The sequence below is a fragment of the Elephas maximus genome, chromosome 22, assembly GCF_024166365.1.
Source record: "Elephas maximus indicus isolate mEleMax1 chromosome 22, mEleMax1 primary haplotype, whole genome shotgun sequence".
NCBI lineage: Eukaryota > Metazoa > Chordata > Mammalia > Proboscidea > Elephantidae > Elephas > Elephas maximus.
This window is the reverse complement of record NC_064840.1, coordinates 56,223,742-56,245,495: the sequence shown is the minus strand read 5'-3', so window position 1 is coordinate 56,245,495 and position 21,754 is coordinate 56,223,742. Positions and strand designations below refer to the sequence as shown.

Here is a 21,754-nt window from a genome sequence, read left to right as displayed (position 1 = left end):
CTGCTTACAAAAAAATCAGATGTTGAGCACCCTAGGGAGCACGATTTTACTGTGACACGTTTGAGATCACCATGAATTAGAATCGACTGAATGGCAACTTTAGTTGTTTTTTTTGGTGCCCTTGAGTCAGGCGTAGTAGGAGAGGATTGAAATTGTTATCTCAAAGCTGTTAGAGACAGAGAAACCACTGCAAACCGAGAATACAGAGTTTTCTGCAATATCTTTCTAGGGGAGAGGAATTTTTCCAAAACCTCTTACACTACTGTATGAAAGAAAATGAAGAAATTCAAATAACATTTGACTCTTTTGCTGAAATTTTAGGTGTGGTGATTCGTCATACTGTAGCTTCCCTAGCTAGAACAATCCTTCAGTGGTGATGGTCCCAGGGCCCTTCTGATGATTTTATTTACTTTCTTCTAACAGCCATGGTCTTCTTGAGTGGTACGCTTACGCTGACAGTGGAAAATGCAACATGGAAACTGAAGACCTCCCTCTAAAAGTTAGAATAATAAGAATGTTTATGGGTCTCTGCTTAAGAAAAAGCCAGGCCTCTTACCAAAATGCCTTTGTTTTCTAGGACTCCCATAACACATTACCACAAATTAGGTGGTTTAAAACAATGGAAATTTATTCTCTTATAATCCTGGAGGCTAGAAGTCCTAAGTCAAGGTGTTGGAAGGGCCATACTCTCTCTGGGGTCTCTAGGGAAGGATCATTCCTTGCCTTGTCTTGCTTCTGGTGGCCCCAGGTGTTCCTTGGCTTGTAGGAGCGTAACTCTGATCTCTGCCTTCATTGTCACATGGCCAGCTTCCCTCTGGGTCTGTCTCTACGTCTCTTCTCCTTTTATAAGGACAACCCGTCATATTGGATTAGGGCTGACTCTATTCCAGTATGAGCTCATGTTAACTGATAACATCTTCGGAGACCCTGTTTCCATGCAAGATCACATTCGTAGGTACCGGATATTAGGACTTGAACATGTCTTTTTGGGGAACACAATTCAATTCATGACACACACATTCTGGCATGAAGGAACATCTGAGGAAGGCCTCCGAGCCTTCACATTGTGTGAGACTTAGGTCTTTGCACACATTCCCTGATACACATTTATGTCTAAATCCTTTGAAGAGCTCTCATTGACTGAATTTTAATAAATTCTGTGTGTTAGTAAAACCATACAGTTTTTGGGAGAACTTCTCATCTTAAAACAAATCCATCTAAATTGCCCTGAAAGAAAACCAAAAGAGTTTTTCCACTTAAGCCCCTGCTGAGAGAATTTTTATGTCAAGCTATCTCTAAGTAGCCTCTACACACAGAGAAAAAGGCTGCAGACTTTGGAACTGCCCGGTCTTGAGCTGCCTGGGCCTTGTGGGTATTCACACAGCTGTGCTGCGGAAAATAGCTGGGGCTAGGGTCCGTGCTGCTCCTCTCTTTGTGGGTGAAATACTAGTTGGTATGTCCTCAACTAGCAGATTCAAGTCCCATTACCCAGCAGTAGGTTCTAGGTACTTTTTCCTACCTGAAATTGCAGGACCTTTGAAATACAGAAATGGGGAGAAAGTGAAGACCACCAGATTGTTGGCCTTGCAAAATGGCAGTGGAGGTCAGGGGCCTTCTGCTCCTTGTGACTTGTGGGTAGGCTTTCTCCATCACCTCTAGCTTCCCTACTTCTGCATTGATTATGAGTATTCTGCTTAGAAATGTAGTTGTTGTTAGCTGCTGTCAAGTTGGCCCCTGACTCATGGTGACCTCATATACAATGGGATTGGGCTTTTGTGATCCATAAGGTTTTCACTGTCTAATTTTTTAGAAGTAATTGCCAGGCCTTTCTTCCAGGGCTTCGAACCAGTTCTTCCCGGTTCAGCCATGGCCGAAGAAGCGAAACCGGAACAGATCCAATTTTTAAAAATTTCTGTGAACTGCCGCAATAACTGGAATGGCAAAAATTATAGGTCATAGCCCTGCTAAAAACCCGAACTCCATCTTAGAAGACAAGGGTGGTGTATGTGTTGCATAGCAATCAATTCTCTTGCCCATTGGATTTTGAGCAGAGTGGAAAACAGCGGTGCCCAGCTCAAAAATGGCGGCCAGCCGCATCCCTGTGAATGTGTGTCGCTCTCCACGATAAACCGTTCTCACACATCAGGCTCCTACGCCTTATTACCCCCCTTCTGAGTGTCCTATTCCAGGGCTTTGACTTACAGTTTTTCCCATTCTCGTTGTTGTTCTGGATCACCCAAATTGTAAAAATGCGGGTCTGTCCCAGCTTTGCTTCATCGGCCGTGACTGAACCAATCCGAGCCAGTTCAAAGCCCTGCTTTCTCCTAGCCTTAGCCTGGAAGCTCTGCTGAGACCTGTTCAGCCTCGTAGCAACATGCAGGTCCCCACTGACAGATGGGTGGTGGCTGTAAGTGAGGTGCATTGCCTGAGAATCGAACCCAGGTCTCCTGCACAGAAGGCCAGAATTCTGCCACTGAACCACCACTGCCTCTGTAGGAATGTGGTAGGCTCTAAGAAAACAAAGCAAGGGATCCTTTCTCCAGGTTTTTAAGCTCATTCTGCTCCCCTTGTTTACTCAGGCAGGGTTTTTGTAGCAGGTGGACCGGCCCAGTGTAGTAGACTGTTCCCATTGCCTCCTGCTGAGACTTGTTGAACATCGTTCACTCCTGTTGGCGGCACGTGAGAATCTCTCAAAACTCTTTCAAAGAATTTTGGGCATCTTCTTCATAGATAAGTCACTCAGGTGTGACTTGCTGATACTAGCTGGCTGGCTGCAGCCTAGGCAAGCCCAGCTACTCACAGGCATCCTTCCTCTAGCCCAGTTCCAACAAGGCCTGTATTTCCTCTTTCTGTTTCCACGTGAGAGCCTCATGGCAAGTAAGGGAGATTACACCAGGAGAGTGGGTTATAAAACTATTATATTCACTTTTTAGCAGCAGACATTTTTTAAATACGAAATACTACAAAAAACCGCCAGTTTTATCAGGTGGTCGGAAGTGGAGCTGCTTTGTCAGAGCTTGACTGGGAGATGCTGTGCTCCATCCTCTGGGCCTCACCAGTATTCCCAGGGTTGCCTCATAGTGAGTTGTTCTCACTAAGAACACACAACGTATTTCTCCCTTTTCCATGCTTCATGTAGGCAGTGGGCTCAAACGTAGCAATGATTGTGATGATGGCACAGGACCAGGCAATGTTTCATTCCGTTGTACATAGGGTTCTTAAGAGTTGGAACCGACTCAACGGCACCTCACAACAGCACCACACAGGCCCATGCACACCAGCAAGTCTTAACAAGTAGGGCAGTCTACCAGGTCTGTTAAGCCGTGCAGGTAGTGTGGGTACTGTCTAACTGTGTTAGGCCTGAGTTGTGTCACTGCTGGTCAGGAGTGCTGCACCAGGCAGTTGTGGTTGTAAACTTGATTTTTACGGGACTTTCTTTTGCTTTCTATAGTCTATTGAGGTTCTTCTAGTACTTTAAAAATAGCACATAGCACTCTCAGGACCTTATCAGGCATATTAGACTACTGTAGAATTTTACAGTAGAACAGACATTCTAGTTCCCCTGCACATACATACACACTTGGGCAGATGAGTATACTGAGGCCAAGTGTCCTTGCCCAAAGTCACACAACTAATGATGAAATTGGCACCAGAACTCAAATCTCTTGACTTCCATATGCCCCCTGCTATCATCACCATGTGCCTCCTTGATCTGACCACAGGAGGTCAGCCTGCCACAGCACACTGGCACCACAGACCTGTCCCAGAGAGGCAATATAAGGAGTAGTTCAGAGTGTGGTCTCAGAAGTCAGACTGCCTGGATACACATCCCAGCTCTGCACACTGCTGCAATGTGATCTTGGGAAACAACATTCGTGCCTCAGTTTACTCATCTGTCAAATGGACATGCTGTTAATACCTACCTCATAAGGTTGCTGTGAAGGTTAAATGCGCTAACAACTGTAAAAGTCTTAGAACAGTGTCTGGCAGATACTTAAAAAAAAAAAACTAAACCCATTGCCATTTAGTCAATTCTGACTCATAGCGACCCTATAGGACAGAGTAGAACTGCCCCATAGGGTTTCCAAGGAGCAGCTGGTAGGTTCGAACAGTGGACCTTTTGGTTAGCAGCTGATCTCTTAACCACTGAGAGAAAGTGCTTAATATATGTTAACTATCATTTTTGTCTCGATTACTTTGAATGGCAATAGAAGTTTAGAGTCTATTATGGATCCATTATTTAAATGTTTGTCCCAGACTGGGAAGACCAACTAGGGTTTATTTATGTTTAGCAGAAGATACACCAACCCTGGAGCTCTGGTGGTGTAGTGGGTAAGAGATGATTGCTAACCAAAAGGTCAGCTCTTTGAATCCACCAGCCGCTCCTTGGAAACCCTATGGGGCAGTTCTACTCTGTCCTCCAGGAATCGACTTGATGGCAATGGGTTTGGTTTTTTTAACACCAATCCTAAGGTTATCTCGGGGGGGAGGGGTCGAAAGTATTTGTCACAGGTATTTTGAGACATTTTGGTTTAGGACCTGGGAGTTGTCCCAGAGTGATGCCAACCCCCCTGGGGACAACTGGTGATAAAATTCCTTTCAGTATGAGAACTGCCTCCAAGGTTGAGGGCATGAGGCTTAGCATGGTGTGGTGGAGTTCCCAGCTGGACAGTACTTCTCAGCTTTCAGGCTTATGCACTTGGCAGTCACATTCGTTTGGAATAATGCAGAGTAGCTTCCTCCAAGACCCAGAGGACGAAGAGATCAGCAGTGGGATCCTTCAAGGCCCATGGAATGGCTCTTTCTATGAAGCAGAAGCCAGTATTGGTGGTCCTTCATGTAAAATAAGCTATTACGGAGTTTTAACAGTATGTGGGAGGTATAGAGAGAAGTTTTTATGGAATGATGGCACTGCATTGTCTGTGAATGATGTGGGTGAGCTAACCACAACATATTGCTAAGTAACTACCACATCTGTCAGCCCAGTGTCATTGACTGTGTGGGAGGCAGAGAAGATAGACCGTGGATCTAATTAGTGTCATCACTTGTCATGGGAAAGCTCCAGCCAAGCTCAAGCCTTGCTTTGAGTGATGAGTAAGGTGCTTGGAGGATAACCTTCTTCGTACTTGAGTTTCTTTTTGAGTTGACTTCCCGTGGCTGGTAGCTGTGTAAGTGGTGTGTTGTTGAACTCTTGGAACTACGAAACCTTCTTGGGAAACTGTTGTTTTCTCTGGGTGAGTAAACCTGGTTACTGCTTACATTTGCAGAAATGTTCCTCCTCAGAGTGGGCCAACTCTCTGCTGCCCTGAGCCTGCCACTCCCCTTCACTTGCTGCTGGGGACAGAGGCTCCACCATTAAAGGGCCAGAGGAGTTGGATGAAGAAAAGCAGAGGGAGGGGATAAAGAGAGATGATAATACAGTGAGGATGTAGCCAGAGGAGATTTGTCTTTTGACAATGGATTTTTCGAAAGGAAAGCATTGCCCTATAGTTACTGTCTGGTCTTTTTCTTCCTTTATGCTTAAGAAAATATTTTTCTTTAAAAATACAGAAGAATTTAGTGAGGTTTGTGTCTAAATGGAGAAAATGTGTTTGGACTAGGAGCATCTTTTCTGTCCTTACTGTGATGAATTAATAATGCCAGAAAGTGATGAACCAACCCATTAGAACACTTTCAAGTGGCATACTTTCAGGGATGCAGGGAATCTTTTGCTGTCATTCTGGTTACAATGAAGAGCAGCAGCAGGGCGTATTTACCTGGGATTTCTCCTTCCCTAGGAAAAAAAAAAAAAAAAATTTTTTTTTTTTTTTTTTAGAAGGGTGGCTGGCTGCTTGGAAAGAGAGTGCAGGAAGTAGTGCTTTGAGATTTCGTTTTCAAGAGCCTCGCCTTCCTGCTTGTTTTAATGTTAGTTTTGAATTGTCCGCTGTTTCCACTTGCTTGATAATGTGAGGTCCATTTCCTCTGGATCACTTGTGGAATATTCGGAGGCTGATTGAGATTATGGAGAAACAAACAAGGTTTAGCTACAAAACCCTTTTGAAATGCAGTTGACTGAACAAGGTTGCCTGCCACTGAAGGCTTCACATTTGTTTCATTGAACACTGGTAGTATTGTTTAGTAACAATACTAATATAGTAAGTTGAACTTTGATTTGCACGTATTTAAAAAGTTTTCCTAACTTGGTTTAGTTAAATAAGGAAGAGGAGCTTTGATTAGCAAGCATTTAAAAAGTTCTCCTAACTTGCTTTCATTAAATAGAGAAGAGGATACATTTATTGAGGATACATTTATTGAATAGTGATATTTATTTATGACATTTGGGTGTTTTTTGGGTATTTATTGAATAATGATATTTAAACTTGGTAATTGTAAGAATGTTCTGGAGAGTAGAAGCGACAAGGAAGGGTGATCCAGACTTTTTTTTTTTTTTGCCAAGGACATCCACATTCTTATCAAAACTGGCAAGGCAATACTGACCTTTAGAATAATTTTTGTATTTAATGTTTCTTGGTGGTAACATCATGAAGCCATAACTCTATGGGAAATAAGAACTAAGATTTTTCAATTACTGGCAGAAGATTGTTTTAGGAATTAAAAGGCCTACTTAGGGCTGCAAAGTGAATTCAGGTGTGAGATTTGTTAGATGATATTTTCATGATTTCACTCCGTTATTAAGTAGTTAAGCTGTGTGATTCATCTGATAAATGAGACAGTTTAAAACCATTCATAACTCTGCTCTTCACTAGAGAAACTGGAGAGCTGTGTCTTTACACAGCAGCTGTTTAGAACAGCGCTCTATCATTTCATCCCCAGAGTGAAGCTCTCCTTACCCTTTAGCTGTCTGCCAGGTGTACAACATGATGTCTTGAAGATAAAACAAGTGTTGATCGGATTGAGGTTAGAAGAAAGCCATGCTAGTTGTTAACTAAAAAAAAAGGCGGTGCATTATTCACTGTCCTGAAAACCATGGAGCTGACCATAGTACTTTTAGAGGTTAGTCTCATTTCATTCACTGTGCACTTTTACAGTAATAAAGCCTCAAGACAATGCATCTTGATAACCTGACTAAATGGTTTGATCTAAAAACCTCCACTTAATCCTAGTTACCTGTAAAAATTACCCCATTAGAATGGAAAGGAGAATTACCTCTACATCAGTTTCTTTTAGGCTCCATTCTGATTTTTCTTGAACTTGCTCTTACTCCTCTTGAGCTCTGTGTATGCATACTAATGTTTATTTTACCTGGATGTTTTTTTAGATGACATTTATATAGAGGCATTTAAGGAGCTTATAAAATGGTATCATAGTATTGGCATGTGCTGAAAAAACTAGAGTACCACCACAAAGCAGCGAAATTTCAGTGGAAAGTGTGGATATGCTGGCCCAAGAAGTGGACCAATAGCTCTAACGTGACTGCTTTAAGAACACCGTTTGGATGTGGTATGCCATCTCCTGGCTTTTTAAAGTTATATATGCTACCTGTGTCACTGCTACCTGGGATTCTAATTCTAGTCTCTGGATATAATTTCCTACTCCTGCTTTATAGCTCTCTATTCCAATTCCTTTCTCCCCTTCCAGATGTATGGGTAAATCCTTGCCATCAGATCAAGCCAGAAACAGCAAATAACATCAAGACATATAAAAATATTAAAAAAAGAAACTCAACTTAAAAAATATTTTCACCAAAAAATTAAAAAAAAAAAAACAACAAAGAAATTAATCAGAAAAAAAAGGAATCTAATTATGTAAGTGTATATTCATTGAAGATGATCAATTTGAAAAACAAAGAAGAAAAATATTATTCCACAAGCAAGAAATAAATAAGTACTATTGCTGTTTTGGTAAATGCATTTCCAACCTTTGTGTTTGAGCGCACAGATAAAATCTACAGTTATTTAATGTCTGCCTGGTATTCTTCTGTATAAATGTTCCACGTTTATTTAAATAAATGCTGCCCAAAGTCTGGCAGCAAACCCATTGGTGGTTATTGTAGGGAGCATAGGAATGATCATGCTTTATTTTGATAGTTATACATTTCTTCTAATGGGTGTCATAAAAATACAACTAGCACTTTTAAGCCTATGATTTCAGTTTTGGTGATTTTGGAAGACCTTTAAATGTTTGGTGGCTCCAGGACCTCACTGTTTGGGTGATTTCATCAGGTCTGTACATCTAGTGGAATGGCAATCTGGTCAGCACTAACTTCCAAATATATCCGTAATTCAAACTGTCTTTACCACTTCTAATGCCACCATAAGGAGCCCTAGTGGCATAATGGTTGCTAAGTGAAAGGTGGGCAGTCTGACCCCATCAGTGGCTCCATGGGAGAAAAGTCCTGGAGATTGTTCCTATAAAGATTACAGCCTAGGAAGCTCTGTGCTTTCTGCTCTGTCCTACAGGTTTGCTATGAGTTGGAATTGATTTGACAGCACACAACAACAAAATGCCACCTTAATCCAAGCCACTGTCATCCCTGTCCTAGATTACTACAGTATCCTTTTAACTAGTCTTGCTCCTTCAGTCTTTAGAAGCACTACAGAAACTTCTGTTGGCTTCCATCGCACTCAGAGTAAAAGCCCAAGTCTTTATCATGACCTACAAGCCCATACAGGATCTGGCCCCATTTCACACCCCATACCTCTATGACTTCATCTCCACCCACTCTTCTTGCTTGCTCTGGTTTGGTCACATTCACCTCTTGGCCTTCTTTGAGCACGTTGGGCACACACCCACCTCAGGTCCTCGGCCTTTGCTGTTCCTTTCTTCCGTAATTCTTAGCCTGCCAGTAGTCTTATGGTCACTTTCCCTACTTTGGTCTTTAAAGTTTTCTTTTCAGTAAGGACTTGCTCACTACCCTATCTAAACTTGTAACTCCCAAGCCTCCCATTCCCCTTGCCTGCTTTATTTTTTCTATTAACCATACACAGCACTCTGTAACAGGCCATAGCCTGTGTTTCAGTCATCTTGCTTATTATCTGTCACCCCACTAGAATGTAAACTCCACAAGGGCAGGGACTTCTGTCTGTTTTGGTCACTTCTAAATCTCCACCTAGAACAGTTCTTGGAACATAGTAGGCTTTCAGTACATAGTTGTTGGAAGAGTAGATTACGTAAAAGGGTAAGTTAGTGCCTGTGGTTCAGGGATATGTAAAACTCATGAAGGTGAGCAGTAAATGATGTTTGAGAAACGCTGATAAAAGTCATCTTAAGTTTATGTTCTTATAAATAACACTACAGTAAAATATCCTCAGGTGATTTTTCTGCATATTTATAATTATTCCCTTAGAGTAAATACGTAGAAATGTAATTGCTGGTTTTGAGAAGGTACACATTTTTAAGGTTAATTAAAGCTAGGAAATGTTTACCAGCTTATACGCCAATCTCCAGTTTATGGGTGCCTACTTCATCCCATACTTCGCTGTGCGTTATCTAAATGTCTTTTTATCTTTGCCAGTTTGGTAAGTAAAAAAGCTATTTGAGTGCCTTGATTTGTTCTTCTCTGATAACTGGTATGGGTGATCATTTTTTGCACATGTGTAGTTCTTACCTGTTTTTCCTTTTTTGTGAATGGCTTGCTCATGTCCCTCTTGGTCCAGGCTCTGGTGGTTGCAGTGTGCTGAAAACCTGCTTGAACTAGTTTAATTGGTTGGATGTCACAGAGACTCTGGCTTATATCCAAGAACAGAACACAAAGTACAGTCAGACCTCCTAGAGACTAGAACTGGAAGGTCTGGAGTAAGGCTGCAATCCCTGCCCTCCAGGTCCGTTTCTGCTTTTCTCAGTACCTCTCCGCTCTCCTGCTTTTCTTTGCGCTCTGGATTTCTCAGTTTACTCACACTTTATTCCTCCTGGCTTTGGCTTGCGTGCCATGCATTCCAGCCACTACTGTACATGACCTTTCAGTTCAAGTACACATGACATCCTTTTTGTGTCCCAGATTTCTAGGAGAGGACAATGGACTGGATCCACTTCAGCAGGTATTCACTCCTGGTCCAGTCAACTAAGATCAGGGTATCAGTTGAGGTACTTGGGACCTCTTACTTCCAATGGCTATGAAGCTTCCGTAGCAAGGGCATTGTGACTACACGGTTCAGTTTGGCTTGTTCATTTTTTTCTTACGGGTACATAAAACTCCCTTATATATGAAGGATAGTGTAGTCTTTGTCTCATGGGGGTTTGCTCCCCATTTATCATTTTAATTTTGCTTGGTGTTTTTGCCGTGTAATTAAGTCTGTCATTTAAATCATTAATGATTTTTGCTACTGTAAAGGTTGGAAATATCTTCACTATTAGGAAATTATATACTCAATTATATTTTCTTCTAGTTCTTCATAGTTTTATTTTTTTATGTTCCTCTGGAATTATGTTAAATTTTAGAGGAATTTGGGAGAAAATATCTTTGCAATATTTATTAGCCCCAGTTCAGGATCATAATGTTTATTGAGTACTGATTTATGTCTCACAACAAAAGCTTTTCTAGTTTTGGTTCTGTACTTAAGTTTATTTCTAGCTGCTTTATAGATTTTATTATTAAAAATGGATTTTTTTTTTTTCAATTACCTTTTTTAACTGGTTCTTCATGATTTCTTAAAGCTATTGTTTTGGTATTTTTATTTTTATAATTGACCACCTTATTAGTTCTAATAACTTTTTACTTCATACTTCTGGGCTTTTCATGTAGATGGCTATATCATCTACAAGTAATCATCATTTTCTTTCTACTTTCCCTATCTCTTCCTTTTATTTATTTTTAAAATTTATTATGCTGGCTCTTTTGGAATGGGGATTAATAGTAATTGTGATGGAACGTAGTACAGGTCTCAATACTGTTGTATGTGGTAGGGATAACTATTCAGACTAAATAATTGGAATGCTTTGGGAAAACATGCAGCAAATGTAAACAACCAGTTGCTGTTGAGTTGATCCCTACTCCTGGCAATCCCATGTGTGTCAAAGTAGAACTGTGCTCCGTAGGGTTTTCAATGGCTGATTTTTCAGAAGTATATTGCCAGGCCTTTCTTCTGAGGCATCTCGGGGTGGATTCAGAACTTCAACTTTTGGTTGGTAGTCAAGCACATTAGTTGTTTTCTCCACCCAGGGACTCCTATTAGAAAACCCTTACAGATCCAAGACTTTTTCTCCACTGGCTTTTCTTGGAGCCTAAACATTTCACTTGGAGCACATTGTTTTCTCCACCCAGGCACTCCTACTAGGAAACCCTTATGAATCCAAGACTTTCTCCACTGGCTTTTCTTGGAGCCTAAAAATTTCACTTGTTAGTCACTTGTCTTGATCACAGCACTGCCTCTAGAAGACCCTGTTAAAATGCATGTGATTCCTTTCTGTTAACATATTAGATTTGCTTTATAGCATGTCACCTGGATTTAGTTAGCTGATAACCTGATAATTGACGTTGTTGTTAGTTGCTATTGAGTTGGCTCCAACTCACGACAACCCCATATACAACAGAGTGAAATATTGCCCACTTCTTCACCATCTTCAGGGTCGTTGGTATGTTTGAGTCCGTTGTTACGGCCACTGTGTATTTTGAGTGCTTTCCAACCTAGGGGGCTTGTCTTCCAGTACTATACTGGACAGTATTCTGTGGTGACCCATAGAGTTTTCATTGGCTAATTTTAGGAAGTAGATCAGCAGTCTCGTTTTTAGTCTTAGTCTGGAAGTGCTGCTGAAATCTTGATTATACTGCTGGTATTTGAAATACCAGTGGTATAGCTTCCAGCATCATAGCAACACACAAGCCTCCACAGTACAATAAACTGTTAGGTGGGTGGTGGTCCATTATTTTGAAAAATTGAGAAATGGAACATATTTTGATGGTAATGTCCATGGAGCCTTCATGATGTGACAACTGTTTTCCTCTAGCCTCATCTCTTGTCTGCCCTATGTTCTATACACCCCCATCCCCTTCCCAGAAGATTCAACATAGTGACCTTTTTCTTTCTCTCAAATATGTCATACTGTCTTGCCTTGGGCTTTCCTATTCTTGGTTCCCTTTTGCCCCAATTCTTCACATCCTTGTCCTCAGTTTCAGCTTAAATGTCACTTTCTCCCAGAAGGCTGATTCCCTTAGACTAGGTTATGTGTCTTACTTGTTAGTTGCAGTCTCGAGTCGATTCTGACTCATGGCAACCCCATGTGTGCAGAGTAGAACTGCTACATAGGATTTTCAAGGCTGTGACCTTTTGGAAGCAGATCGCAGGCTTGTCTCTCAAGATACCTCTGGGTGGAGTAGAACCGCCAGCCTTTCGGCTAATAGTCAAGCACTTAACTGTTTTTGCTACCCAGGGACTCCTTTTGTGTCTTACTATTCACTCGTAATGCACCTGGGGTTTTGTTTAAGATGACATTATACTTGCTTGCAAAATCATTTTTCATGGCCATTCAGTTCTAACCTCGAAGTGTAATGCCAGCGAGTGCATCTGCCTCGTGACCATTGTATCACAGTGTCTGACACCTAAGTAGTTACTCAGTAAATGTTCTTGAATTAATGATTCTCCAAGGGGATGGAGGATGCTACTCAGCATGTTGTCAGTGAACTTGAGTGAGAGATTGCAGGGAGCAGCCTTGATTATGATTAGCAAAGTAGGAGCGAGAAGAAAGTTGGAGGAATTGAAAAGGGGAGGAACAGTGCTTGCTTGCGCCAGAAGCATTTGTTTACCTCGATCTGAACCTATGGGAAAGTGAACAGAAGGCCTGTCTTTTAACAGGAGTTGAGCACAGAGTTTTGTGGGGTTTGCAAGGCCATTTCATACATGGACAAGTTTTGTGTATCCTTGGAAATGAAGAAAAACCTGACCCTATAATTCATGCTTTTATCCTTTAATTTTTTCGCTCCAGGGTTGTAGTAGTTCAGCCACTAGGCTTTTATAACATCTGAAATGGCAGGCTTGCTTATAAAGTTCAGGGAACCTCCTACAATAAAGTCCATATTTAAAAAAGCTAAAATGAAAAAAGACGGTAAGGGAAAAAAGCAGGGAGGAGGCGTTATGTATAAAAATTCAGGACTCAAGGCTGTTCAGCTGGCAAAAGAAAGACAGGGTTGCTTTTATGAGCCTGGATGAGAGCACATTTTGAAAATATTTTCAGGGGTGGATGAAAAACGATCATGTGATTTTAATGTGCCTCAAGTGTGTGTAAATTTATCTTTCTTCTCATAACACTTTTATTTTTTGTTATTATGTTAATTGTTATTATAAACTATGAACTCAGAAGTGAATATAAACAGGAAGACCAAATACCCTTGTGGTGGTTATTTTCAAATCTCATTTGTTCATGTTATGTCTTCATGAGGAAACCTGGTGTTTGGTGTGATGTTGAACTGTGAGGACTGAACTTGGTGAACTAAAAACAAATAACTACATGGCGTTTGGGGAGAATTTATGTGAAATTACTATATGACTGATAAAATTAAGCAAATTGAGATGGCTCATTTTGACATATTGGGTATTTATGATGCTGTTATGTATTTAAGTTTGAAACAGTTCTAGACTTGTGAGGGGCTAGAATTTAACTCTTCAGCTTTATAGATTAGGAAGCTGTGATGGTTAAGTGACTTGGCTGAGTCATGTAGTTTTTAAGCTTCAGACTCAGACCGATAATAATAGCTGTACTATTGTGTGTACTTGACTGTGGTACCACTCTTATCGCATTTTACAGATGAGGAAATTGAGGCACAGAGATGTTAACTTGTCTAACTTCACACAACTGGCAAGTGTCAGAGTTGAGATTTGAACCAAGGTGGGCTAGGTCCCAAGTCCTTGTTTTTAACCACTGAGTTATACTGTCTCTCCACTCAGTTCTCTGACCAGCAATCTAGTGTTCTCTGCTCTTTACCATGTTGTCCCCTAGAATTTGTTTCTGCCTAGCTGCTTCCTCGGTAGATGGCTTTTATAGGTGTTTACCGTAACTGAAAATGATAGTAGCGTTCCCCCAAGATCTTGCTGTGTCATCAGAGGTGGTTCAGGTTGAAAAAGTCTGGTCTGTGATTAAGGAACCCGAAACAGGGAGACTGATGCCTACGGGCAGTAAGAGTAGTCCCCCAAAGGACATCTACAATTCGTGAAGGGATGTGGGAATATGGTTTGGTTTCTGTCTTGTTTCTCATCCATGGAGTTGTTTAGTTAACCTGTTTTGTTTTAGTTGGCTCAAAAGCTAACAAGTGAAATCTTCAGAGTTAGTTCAAAGTTGGTTGATAGCCAAAGTGCACTCTGATACCTGTTAAATATCTGCTTGTCTGCAGTAGATCACAGAGGATAATTTCTACTGTGTTACGGTTTTAAATGAGTTGCATAATACTCTGGGGTTATGCATTAGCTCTGTCTTCTCCTGGGACGTAGCTCAGAGAGATGTCCAGGAACTTTGGCATAAAACTTGCTGCAAGGCAAAATTTGTCCTCAAATGAATGTTTTAGATATGGACCAATAGAATTTATAACTGGGAAAGCCAAGTAGAACTTGAACGCATTTAACCAGCAGCATTTGTGGAACCCAAAGGCCACAAGGTAGCAAGGTCCATGGTCTTGAAGAGACCATGGCATCTGGAGCTCATTCATTCAATAGAGAATTACTAAAGTTGAGCGTTCCCAGTACTTTCTAGGGGACACATGGTTGCATTCTCCCCCCAGATACTGGAAGATGCTAGCCTTTTAAAAATTTCCCTTAAAAAATAATACAAATTTCTCTCAAACTCTAGAGTGTTTTTAACTGATGTCACATTATTTCGAGTCAGAGTTAAAGAAGGGCCCTTTTAACAGGCATAACAAAAGTGCTGTGGGATTGTAAAGTCAGTTTTGACTCAGGGGTTTGGGTAGATTTCATGGAGCCATTTGAATTGAGTCTTGAAGAATAAATTTCCACACTCTTGAAAGGAGGAAGGGCAATTGAGGCTAAGGAAGCAAAAGCATGAGCAAAGGTGCTGTGTAATGGACATCGAAAGTTGTAGTTGGACGTGAAGCTAGAGCATTGAGGTCAGCCAGATGGAGCAGTATTAAGAACAACACGCTAGAAATAGTGTTATGAACGCCATGTGAGGGAGCTTGGACTTGATTCTTCTGTAGGCAGTAGAATGTTCATTGACAAAGAATGACATCCATCTTAATTGTACGAGAACTCTAGAAGAATGGAGGTTGGGTTGGAAAGAGTAGTAAGGTCCACTGATGATCGAATATATCTAAAAATTCCTGGGTTACTGTGTAACCATAAAACTTTTTTGCTTCTGCATTTTTGAGTAAACTTTTAGTTTTTCTCTAGTTTAGGGAAGCTGCTAATATTTTTCTTCGAATGTTATTTTGTCTTTTCACTGTGAAGAAAAATACCTTTGTCAACAGAGCATACGTTTTTAATAGTAAGATGGCTTTCTTCTGTTATCGGAGCTTGCATGTGGTCACATGGTTGTTGCTGTGATATGTAAAATAGATTTTAAATCTTAGTCTTTAATATTAGTGTTTGGGCATTTCTTATCACTAATTGGATATCACAAAGCTTTCAACGGGAAAATCAGCAACTATGAGGCTAGAGTCATTTTTTAGTTTTAGTTTTTTGGGATGGATTTTGGCTGCTGTCCACAATTGGTTTAGGGAGAAATAGGAATCTAGGGTCAGGATGATACGTTTCCTCTGGCCAAATCTGTGAAGCAGAAGTAACCCTGAACCAGGAGCCAGAAGATTTGGCTTGTTTTGCTGCCTGCAGTTTTTAATTATGCAACTCAGGGAAAATCTTGAACCTCTTTGAGTCTTTTTTGGTAAAATAAGGTTAAACTACCCACCTCATCAGGAGTTTATGAGACCCAAGTGATTTAAGTATGAGAAACATCAGATTTGATTTTGCATTATCTATGTCCTCCTTCCTAAAACAATCTTTGACATATTTGTTATCTTGGTTAAGGCTGCATTAAAGGCACTGTGATTCGCCCAGTTGTCCAAGTCAGAGGCTTCAAAGTCTATATTTCATTTTTTCTGTTTCCTTTATTTCCCATATTTAATTGGCTGTAGAACTCGATTTTACTTCTTTCCTCACAGTTCTGCTCTATCAGCTCTGTATTCATTGCCTTGTATCAAGTCCTTTTCATCATCCATCATCTAGACCTTTGCAGTAACCTACTGTGTGGACCTCCTCTCTTCAGTCTCACCCTCTGAACAAATACGCTTATAGCACTTATTATATGCCAGGCACTGTTTAAATGCTTTACAAATTCTAACTCATTTAATCCATTCGGCTTCCGTAATGCCATCTAGTGATCTCTCTCAAATCTGTTCATTTTTTTTGCGCACTTCAAGTCTTTCACGGGCTCCCTTAGCATTCCATGTTCATCTCCTACTACCCTTCGTCCTTACCCTGTAATCCAGTTACACTGACCTCTCCCAGTGCTCTGAACATGTGGCTTGATACCTCTGGAACCTTCCTTCCCTCTGTCCACCGAGCAAATGCCTCCTTTGGGCTCAGGTTGTTCAGGATGTAACCTCTCCCAGTTGATGCACTTGTTTGCAGTTATTTGTACAAAGTTTTGTCTTCGCTCCCTAGACATTGAAATCCTTGATGTTGGGAGCTGTATTTTGCTCTTTATTCATCTTCGAATACACCATGCCTAGGGCGAAGCCTAGATTCTCAGTAACTGATTGAGTCAGGGAGCTTATAGATGGTTAGGCAGCTCTGTCTTCTACTTAAGCCTTTTCTCTTAATGATGTTAACCTTCTATAAAACAAGGTCAAAACCATCATATTATTTGTAGCACTTTGGTACGAGCTGATGTTAATTATATTATTGCACTTAAGGCCAAGAGCTTACAGTACATTTCAAACATGGAAGGCAAGCTGTTTCTGGCTATAGAAATATTCACACTGGCATTGTGAGTACATAATGGATGTTGACCCGTAGTGTGTGTGGCCGTAATAAGATTTTCTGAAATTCTAAAACAAAACCTTAAAAAGAATTTTCCAAATGGCCATTGCCAAGGTCATGGAAGCTGACATGCATTCTTTGCAGACTTCAAAGATAATGCAGTAGATGTTGCTACAATCTGTTGTATGTAATATAACTCAGTCCTCCTTTACAGCAATATTGCTATTTATTTTCCTAAGATAAAGGTACAGAGATCTTTTGGAAGAAGTTCCATTATGACATTTGATGAGTGGAAGTTGGATTTCGGAGCTTAGAAGAACTGGTGATATTATTCTGGTTGGACCTAACAATTGCACCAGTTTATATAGGGCACAGTGTACCTTTTGCTGTAAAGGGGGAAATATAGAAGAGCTTACCATCTGAGCAAATGCTGAAATGGCTGTGAACGAACTGCATAGATCCTTTCAGATACTCCGATTTTGCCAATACTTTTAAAGCCAGTGATGAGGTGAGGTTAGGGAGGAGATGAGATCTTTACAGGTTAATCTCAGTCCCTCAGCAACATCGATCAGTTAAAGCAGTAATGTTCTAAGTTTGATTCATTATTTCTTACCTTAAAATAGATGTTGAAATCCTCTCTCTTCAAAATAACACTGAAGCTCTTTGTATCACTTTTTACCAATGAATGTGGCTCTTTTCTCAACACTCATGTTCCTAATTGTTATTGTCTAATTGTGGTAGAAATCTTACCTTCTGTACAGCAGCCCTGGGTTCCATTCCCCGTCAGTGAACTTTAAGTGTAGCCACCACTTGTCTGTCAGCGGAGGCTTGTGTGTTGCTATGATGCTGAACAGTTTTTAGGGAAACTTCCTGACTAAGACCAGGAAGAAATACCTGGCAATCTACTTCTGAAAAATCAGCTAACACAAACCCTGTGGATCACAACAGTTTGATCCACAACTGATCACGGGAATGGCACTGGATTGGGCAGCATTTTGTTCCACTGTACGTGGGGTTACGTGAGTCGGGGGCTGACTTGAAAGCAGCTAACAGTAAATAACAAGATGAGAATGGAGTCCCTGGATTGGTGCAGACGGTTAACACGTCAGCTGCTAAGGGAAAGGTGGAGGTTCGAGTCCACTCTGAGGGGCTTCTGAGGAGGCCTAGCAGTCTACTTCTGAAATATCAGGCATTGAATACCCTGTGGAACACAGTTTTACCCTGATACATATGGGGTCGCCATGAGTCATAATCAGCTCGATGGCAACTCTTTGAGGATAAATATCTCATAGCCAGTCAACATGGACTTTCAGTTATTTGATTCTTAAAACTGGGCTATACCCTAGAGCCTGTGATTCTGAATCTCTGTGGATTTAGGAATTTGCTTTTTTAAAAATTGTGCTGAAAATATACACAGCAAACATTCATGAATACAATAACTTCCACATTGACAATTCAGTGGTACTGATTACCTATTTTCTGCGTGCCACCATTATTGCTATGCTTTTCTAAAATACTGCACCAGGCATGTGCATATTTTAACAGGCTCCCAGACCACTCCTAATAGACATTTAAGTTTGAGAGCTATGATCGGCCTTTGGAAACCCTACGGGGGCAGTTCTACTTGTCCTGTAGGGCCGCTATGAGTTGGAATTGACCTGACGTAATGGTTTTTTTTTTTTTTTTTTTTTTTTAATTGGTCGTTACAGTGAAAGACAGCCGACAACTCTAAACCCACTGGTGTGGTGATTTTTTAACTTTGTTTTAACTTGGGGTGTTTATTTAAAATACAACTAACCCATTGGTTCTCAAGCTTTAGGTCCCTGGGGGGGGCCTGAGACTTTGCGTTTGTAACAAGGTCCTGGGTGATGTTGATGCTGGGGTGCAGCAGGAGATGTTTCCTTTATAACAAGTTCCCAGGTGATTCTAATGCAGACAGAAGTTTGAGAAACTACACTAGAATATGACAGCATTGCAATAAGGCAGAATTTCCAAATTGTATTTCTCTAGATGTTAATAGATGTTCTCGGTACCAAAAAAAAAATAGATGGTCACATAAGTTTGAGAAATGCTGAAAAGTTAAAAAAAAAAGTTTTGTTTTGGATAGATGTAATTTTCAGAGCCTGGAGTGCTAGGGGAAACCCTGGTGGTGTAGTGGTTAAGTGCTATGGCTGCTAACTAACCAAGAGGTTGGCAGTTTGAATCTGCCGGGTGCTCCTTGGAAACTCTATGGGGCAGTTCTACTCTGTCCTATAGGGTCGTTATGGGTCGGAATCTACTCGACGGCAGTGGGTTTGGTTTTAGAATGCTAGGGTTTCATGGAATACTGTTTGGGACAGATGGCAAGAGTGTGATTCTTGTCTCTGTTTGTTCAGAACCTTGGCTACAGGGGAGATGCTGGAGTTGCGTATGCCGGGGGCACTGGGCTGAAGGACTATGTGTTATTGGTGCTCTGATTTGCAGTTTAGCTTGTCCCTTGAGGTATCTATGTTTCCAGTCAAATATTGTGCCAAAACTGCTTGGCCAAATGCTACAATTTTTTGTAGCATTTATTGTGGGCTTTTTTTTTTTTTTTAGGTATTGTTAGATGGCCCCTGGGGCTATTTTGGGGAGTTGTGGGGAAGTGTTTTTTTTCCCCCCAATTTCTAGTCTGTAAAATTTAAGAATTCTGGAAAACAAGAACAATTAAAGTCTTTAAAATGTATCTTTTTAGCTGTAATGACTATTTCTGAGTGCCTAATTTTATTTAATCATTACTGTAATCCCTAAAGGCAGGTTTATGAGTCTCATAATTTACAGATGAGGAAAAAAGCTCAGGGGTGCTGGCCTGAAATCACCCACTGTTTGACCCTCTAAATTCTTGTTTTTTTCTCTAAGTCATCTTGCTTTTCTGTAAGTTTTGTTTAAGGTCTATATTAGGGAGTGGATTGTTTGCTCTGGAAGGCACACAAGGATTAAAAAAAGATAGTTGTGTGGAGTCCTTGGATGGTGTAAAAGTTAACACTCTTGGCTGCTAATTGGAAGGTTGCAAGTTTGAGTCCACCCAGAGGCACCTTGGAAGAAAGGCCTGGTGATCTATTTCAGAAAAATCACAACCATTGAAAACCCTATGGAGCACAGTTCCGTACGGGGCCGCCATGAGTTGGAGCTGACCTGAGGGTGCAGCTGTGCCTTCACTTGCCCCCAAGAAGTGTTCAATTCTAGGTTTGGCTGTAGGGGAAAAACATCACAAAGTTTGGTAAAGCAAAAAGAAAGTTTTATTCGGCATATATTCAAAAAGACAAAAGTGGGAAGCGGACAAGCATGCTACTGTCTGCCCGAGTCCAAGGAACATTACGGAATAAACAGGAATGGGAAAACAAAAGCATGCTGCCAGAGACATGTCTGCCCAAGTCCAGAGAATATTACAGAATAAACAAGGATGGGAAAACGGACAAGCGTGCTGCCACAGCCATGTCTGTCCACGTCCAAGGAAGGTTACGGAGCCATCAGTACATATTAACATTACAAATGGGCAAAGCCATTGGAAGCTTCACCTTTTCATAGATTGGCTAGAAACTGTCATCCTACATTTTGAATTGTCTTTCATTTTTTTGGGTTTAAGGATCATTGGTACAGGTTTCAGTAACAACAGTCAGGAGGGTCTTCATTGGTCCAACAAATTTCTATTCACTGTTTTTTAGTAGAAAAAGAGTGGACAGTCTTTTGTGTTCTGGCTTATGGGAAAGGTTTGCTAAAAGATATTTTCCAAGATTATTCCATCTGTTGTCTTTCTGTCAGGGCCCAATTGATGTGTCCTTGTGAGTCCTTGTGAGTCCTTGTGAGCCCAGCTCCAGCTAGGTCACATTCTCTATGCTCAAGGACAGGGAATAATGATTCCAATATTATTTCCTAAATCAGTTTGTATCTAAAGAGCTTTGTGTCTTTGGGAAAGTTACATAACTTCTCTGAGCCTCAGCTTTTCCTCTGTTAAGTTTACAGCACTTTTCTGGACCTACTTTCTGGAATTGTTCAATTAGAAAACATTTGTGAACATGCTTGTGTGTGTGTGTGCGTTTAGTATAAAGTACCACCTATAATTGTCAGGGGAGAGAGGAGGAAGGGAGTGGTATCCTCCTTTTGCTGATAATGAGTTTTTCCCAAACTTTGGCAACTTTTAAATGGTATCAGTGGAAGTTACTTCTACAAGCATTTTGGTTGCTATACAGTGACTAGCATGTGACAACACTGTGACAAGGTGCAGAAACGTCATCCCCTAGGTGACTTAGAGCTGGTAGCATTGCAGCGAATTATAGAATTTAGGATCTCCCGTGGCAGGACCAAAAAGCCAGCCTGATTCCCAGTAGGACAGGACTTTTGACACCTTCTGCTGGATAAAGGGGAGGGGAGAATTCACATGATTGCTGTTATTGCCACTTGTCTTGTTGTACTTTCTTCTTCTTAAGTGGTGGGTGTAAAGATCTTTTGGTAGGACTAGCGAGAATCAACTTGAAATATAATACGCTTAGATTTTAGGTTATCAGTTCTAAGGTTAGTGTTAAGAATGTGAAAGCAAGACTGTCTAGGTGATTTGACTACAATTGAAGGACAAACTTAAAAATGAATTTTAAGGATAGTACCAAAGCAAATTCTGTTTTCTGCAGACACCAAAGGAAGAACTATATTCTCCGAGTGGAAGCCCCAGACTGGTAGGTTTGTTTTGGCTGCTTAGGTATTTCTCTAGTTATTGGCCTGGTAAGGTGTTTTTCCACCCCCCGCCGCCTTCCCTTTCTCTTTCTCTTTCTCTTCCTTCCTTTCACTTTTTTTTTTTTTTTAAAGTAAAACCATAGTGATCATATACCCTATAAATAAAATTGAGAAATAAATCTTAAATATAAACTTCAGGAAGTTGATTGGAT

General features: G+C 40.8%; 1 protein-coding gene across 14 annotated transcripts in view; it reads left to right on the top strand.

Annotated features, from left to right (window-relative positions):
* Positions 1 to 21,754, top strand: part of PSD3 (pleckstrin and Sec7 domain containing 3) — a 739,247-nt gene that overhangs the window by 421,961 nt on the left and 295,532 nt on the right. The window contains exon 1 of one of the 14 annotated variants that reach the window (XM_049866079.1): positions 16,734 to 21,544. The exons of the other annotated variants lie outside the window; for them this stretch is intronic. Within the exon in view, the coding sequence (XP_049722036.1) occupies positions 21,456 to 21,544 (89 nt within the window). The 5' untranslated portion in view covers positions 16,734 to 21,455. Of the gene's footprint in view, positions 1 to 16,733; positions 21,545 to 21,754 lie in introns of those variants that run through there. 14 annotated transcript variants of the gene reach the window in all.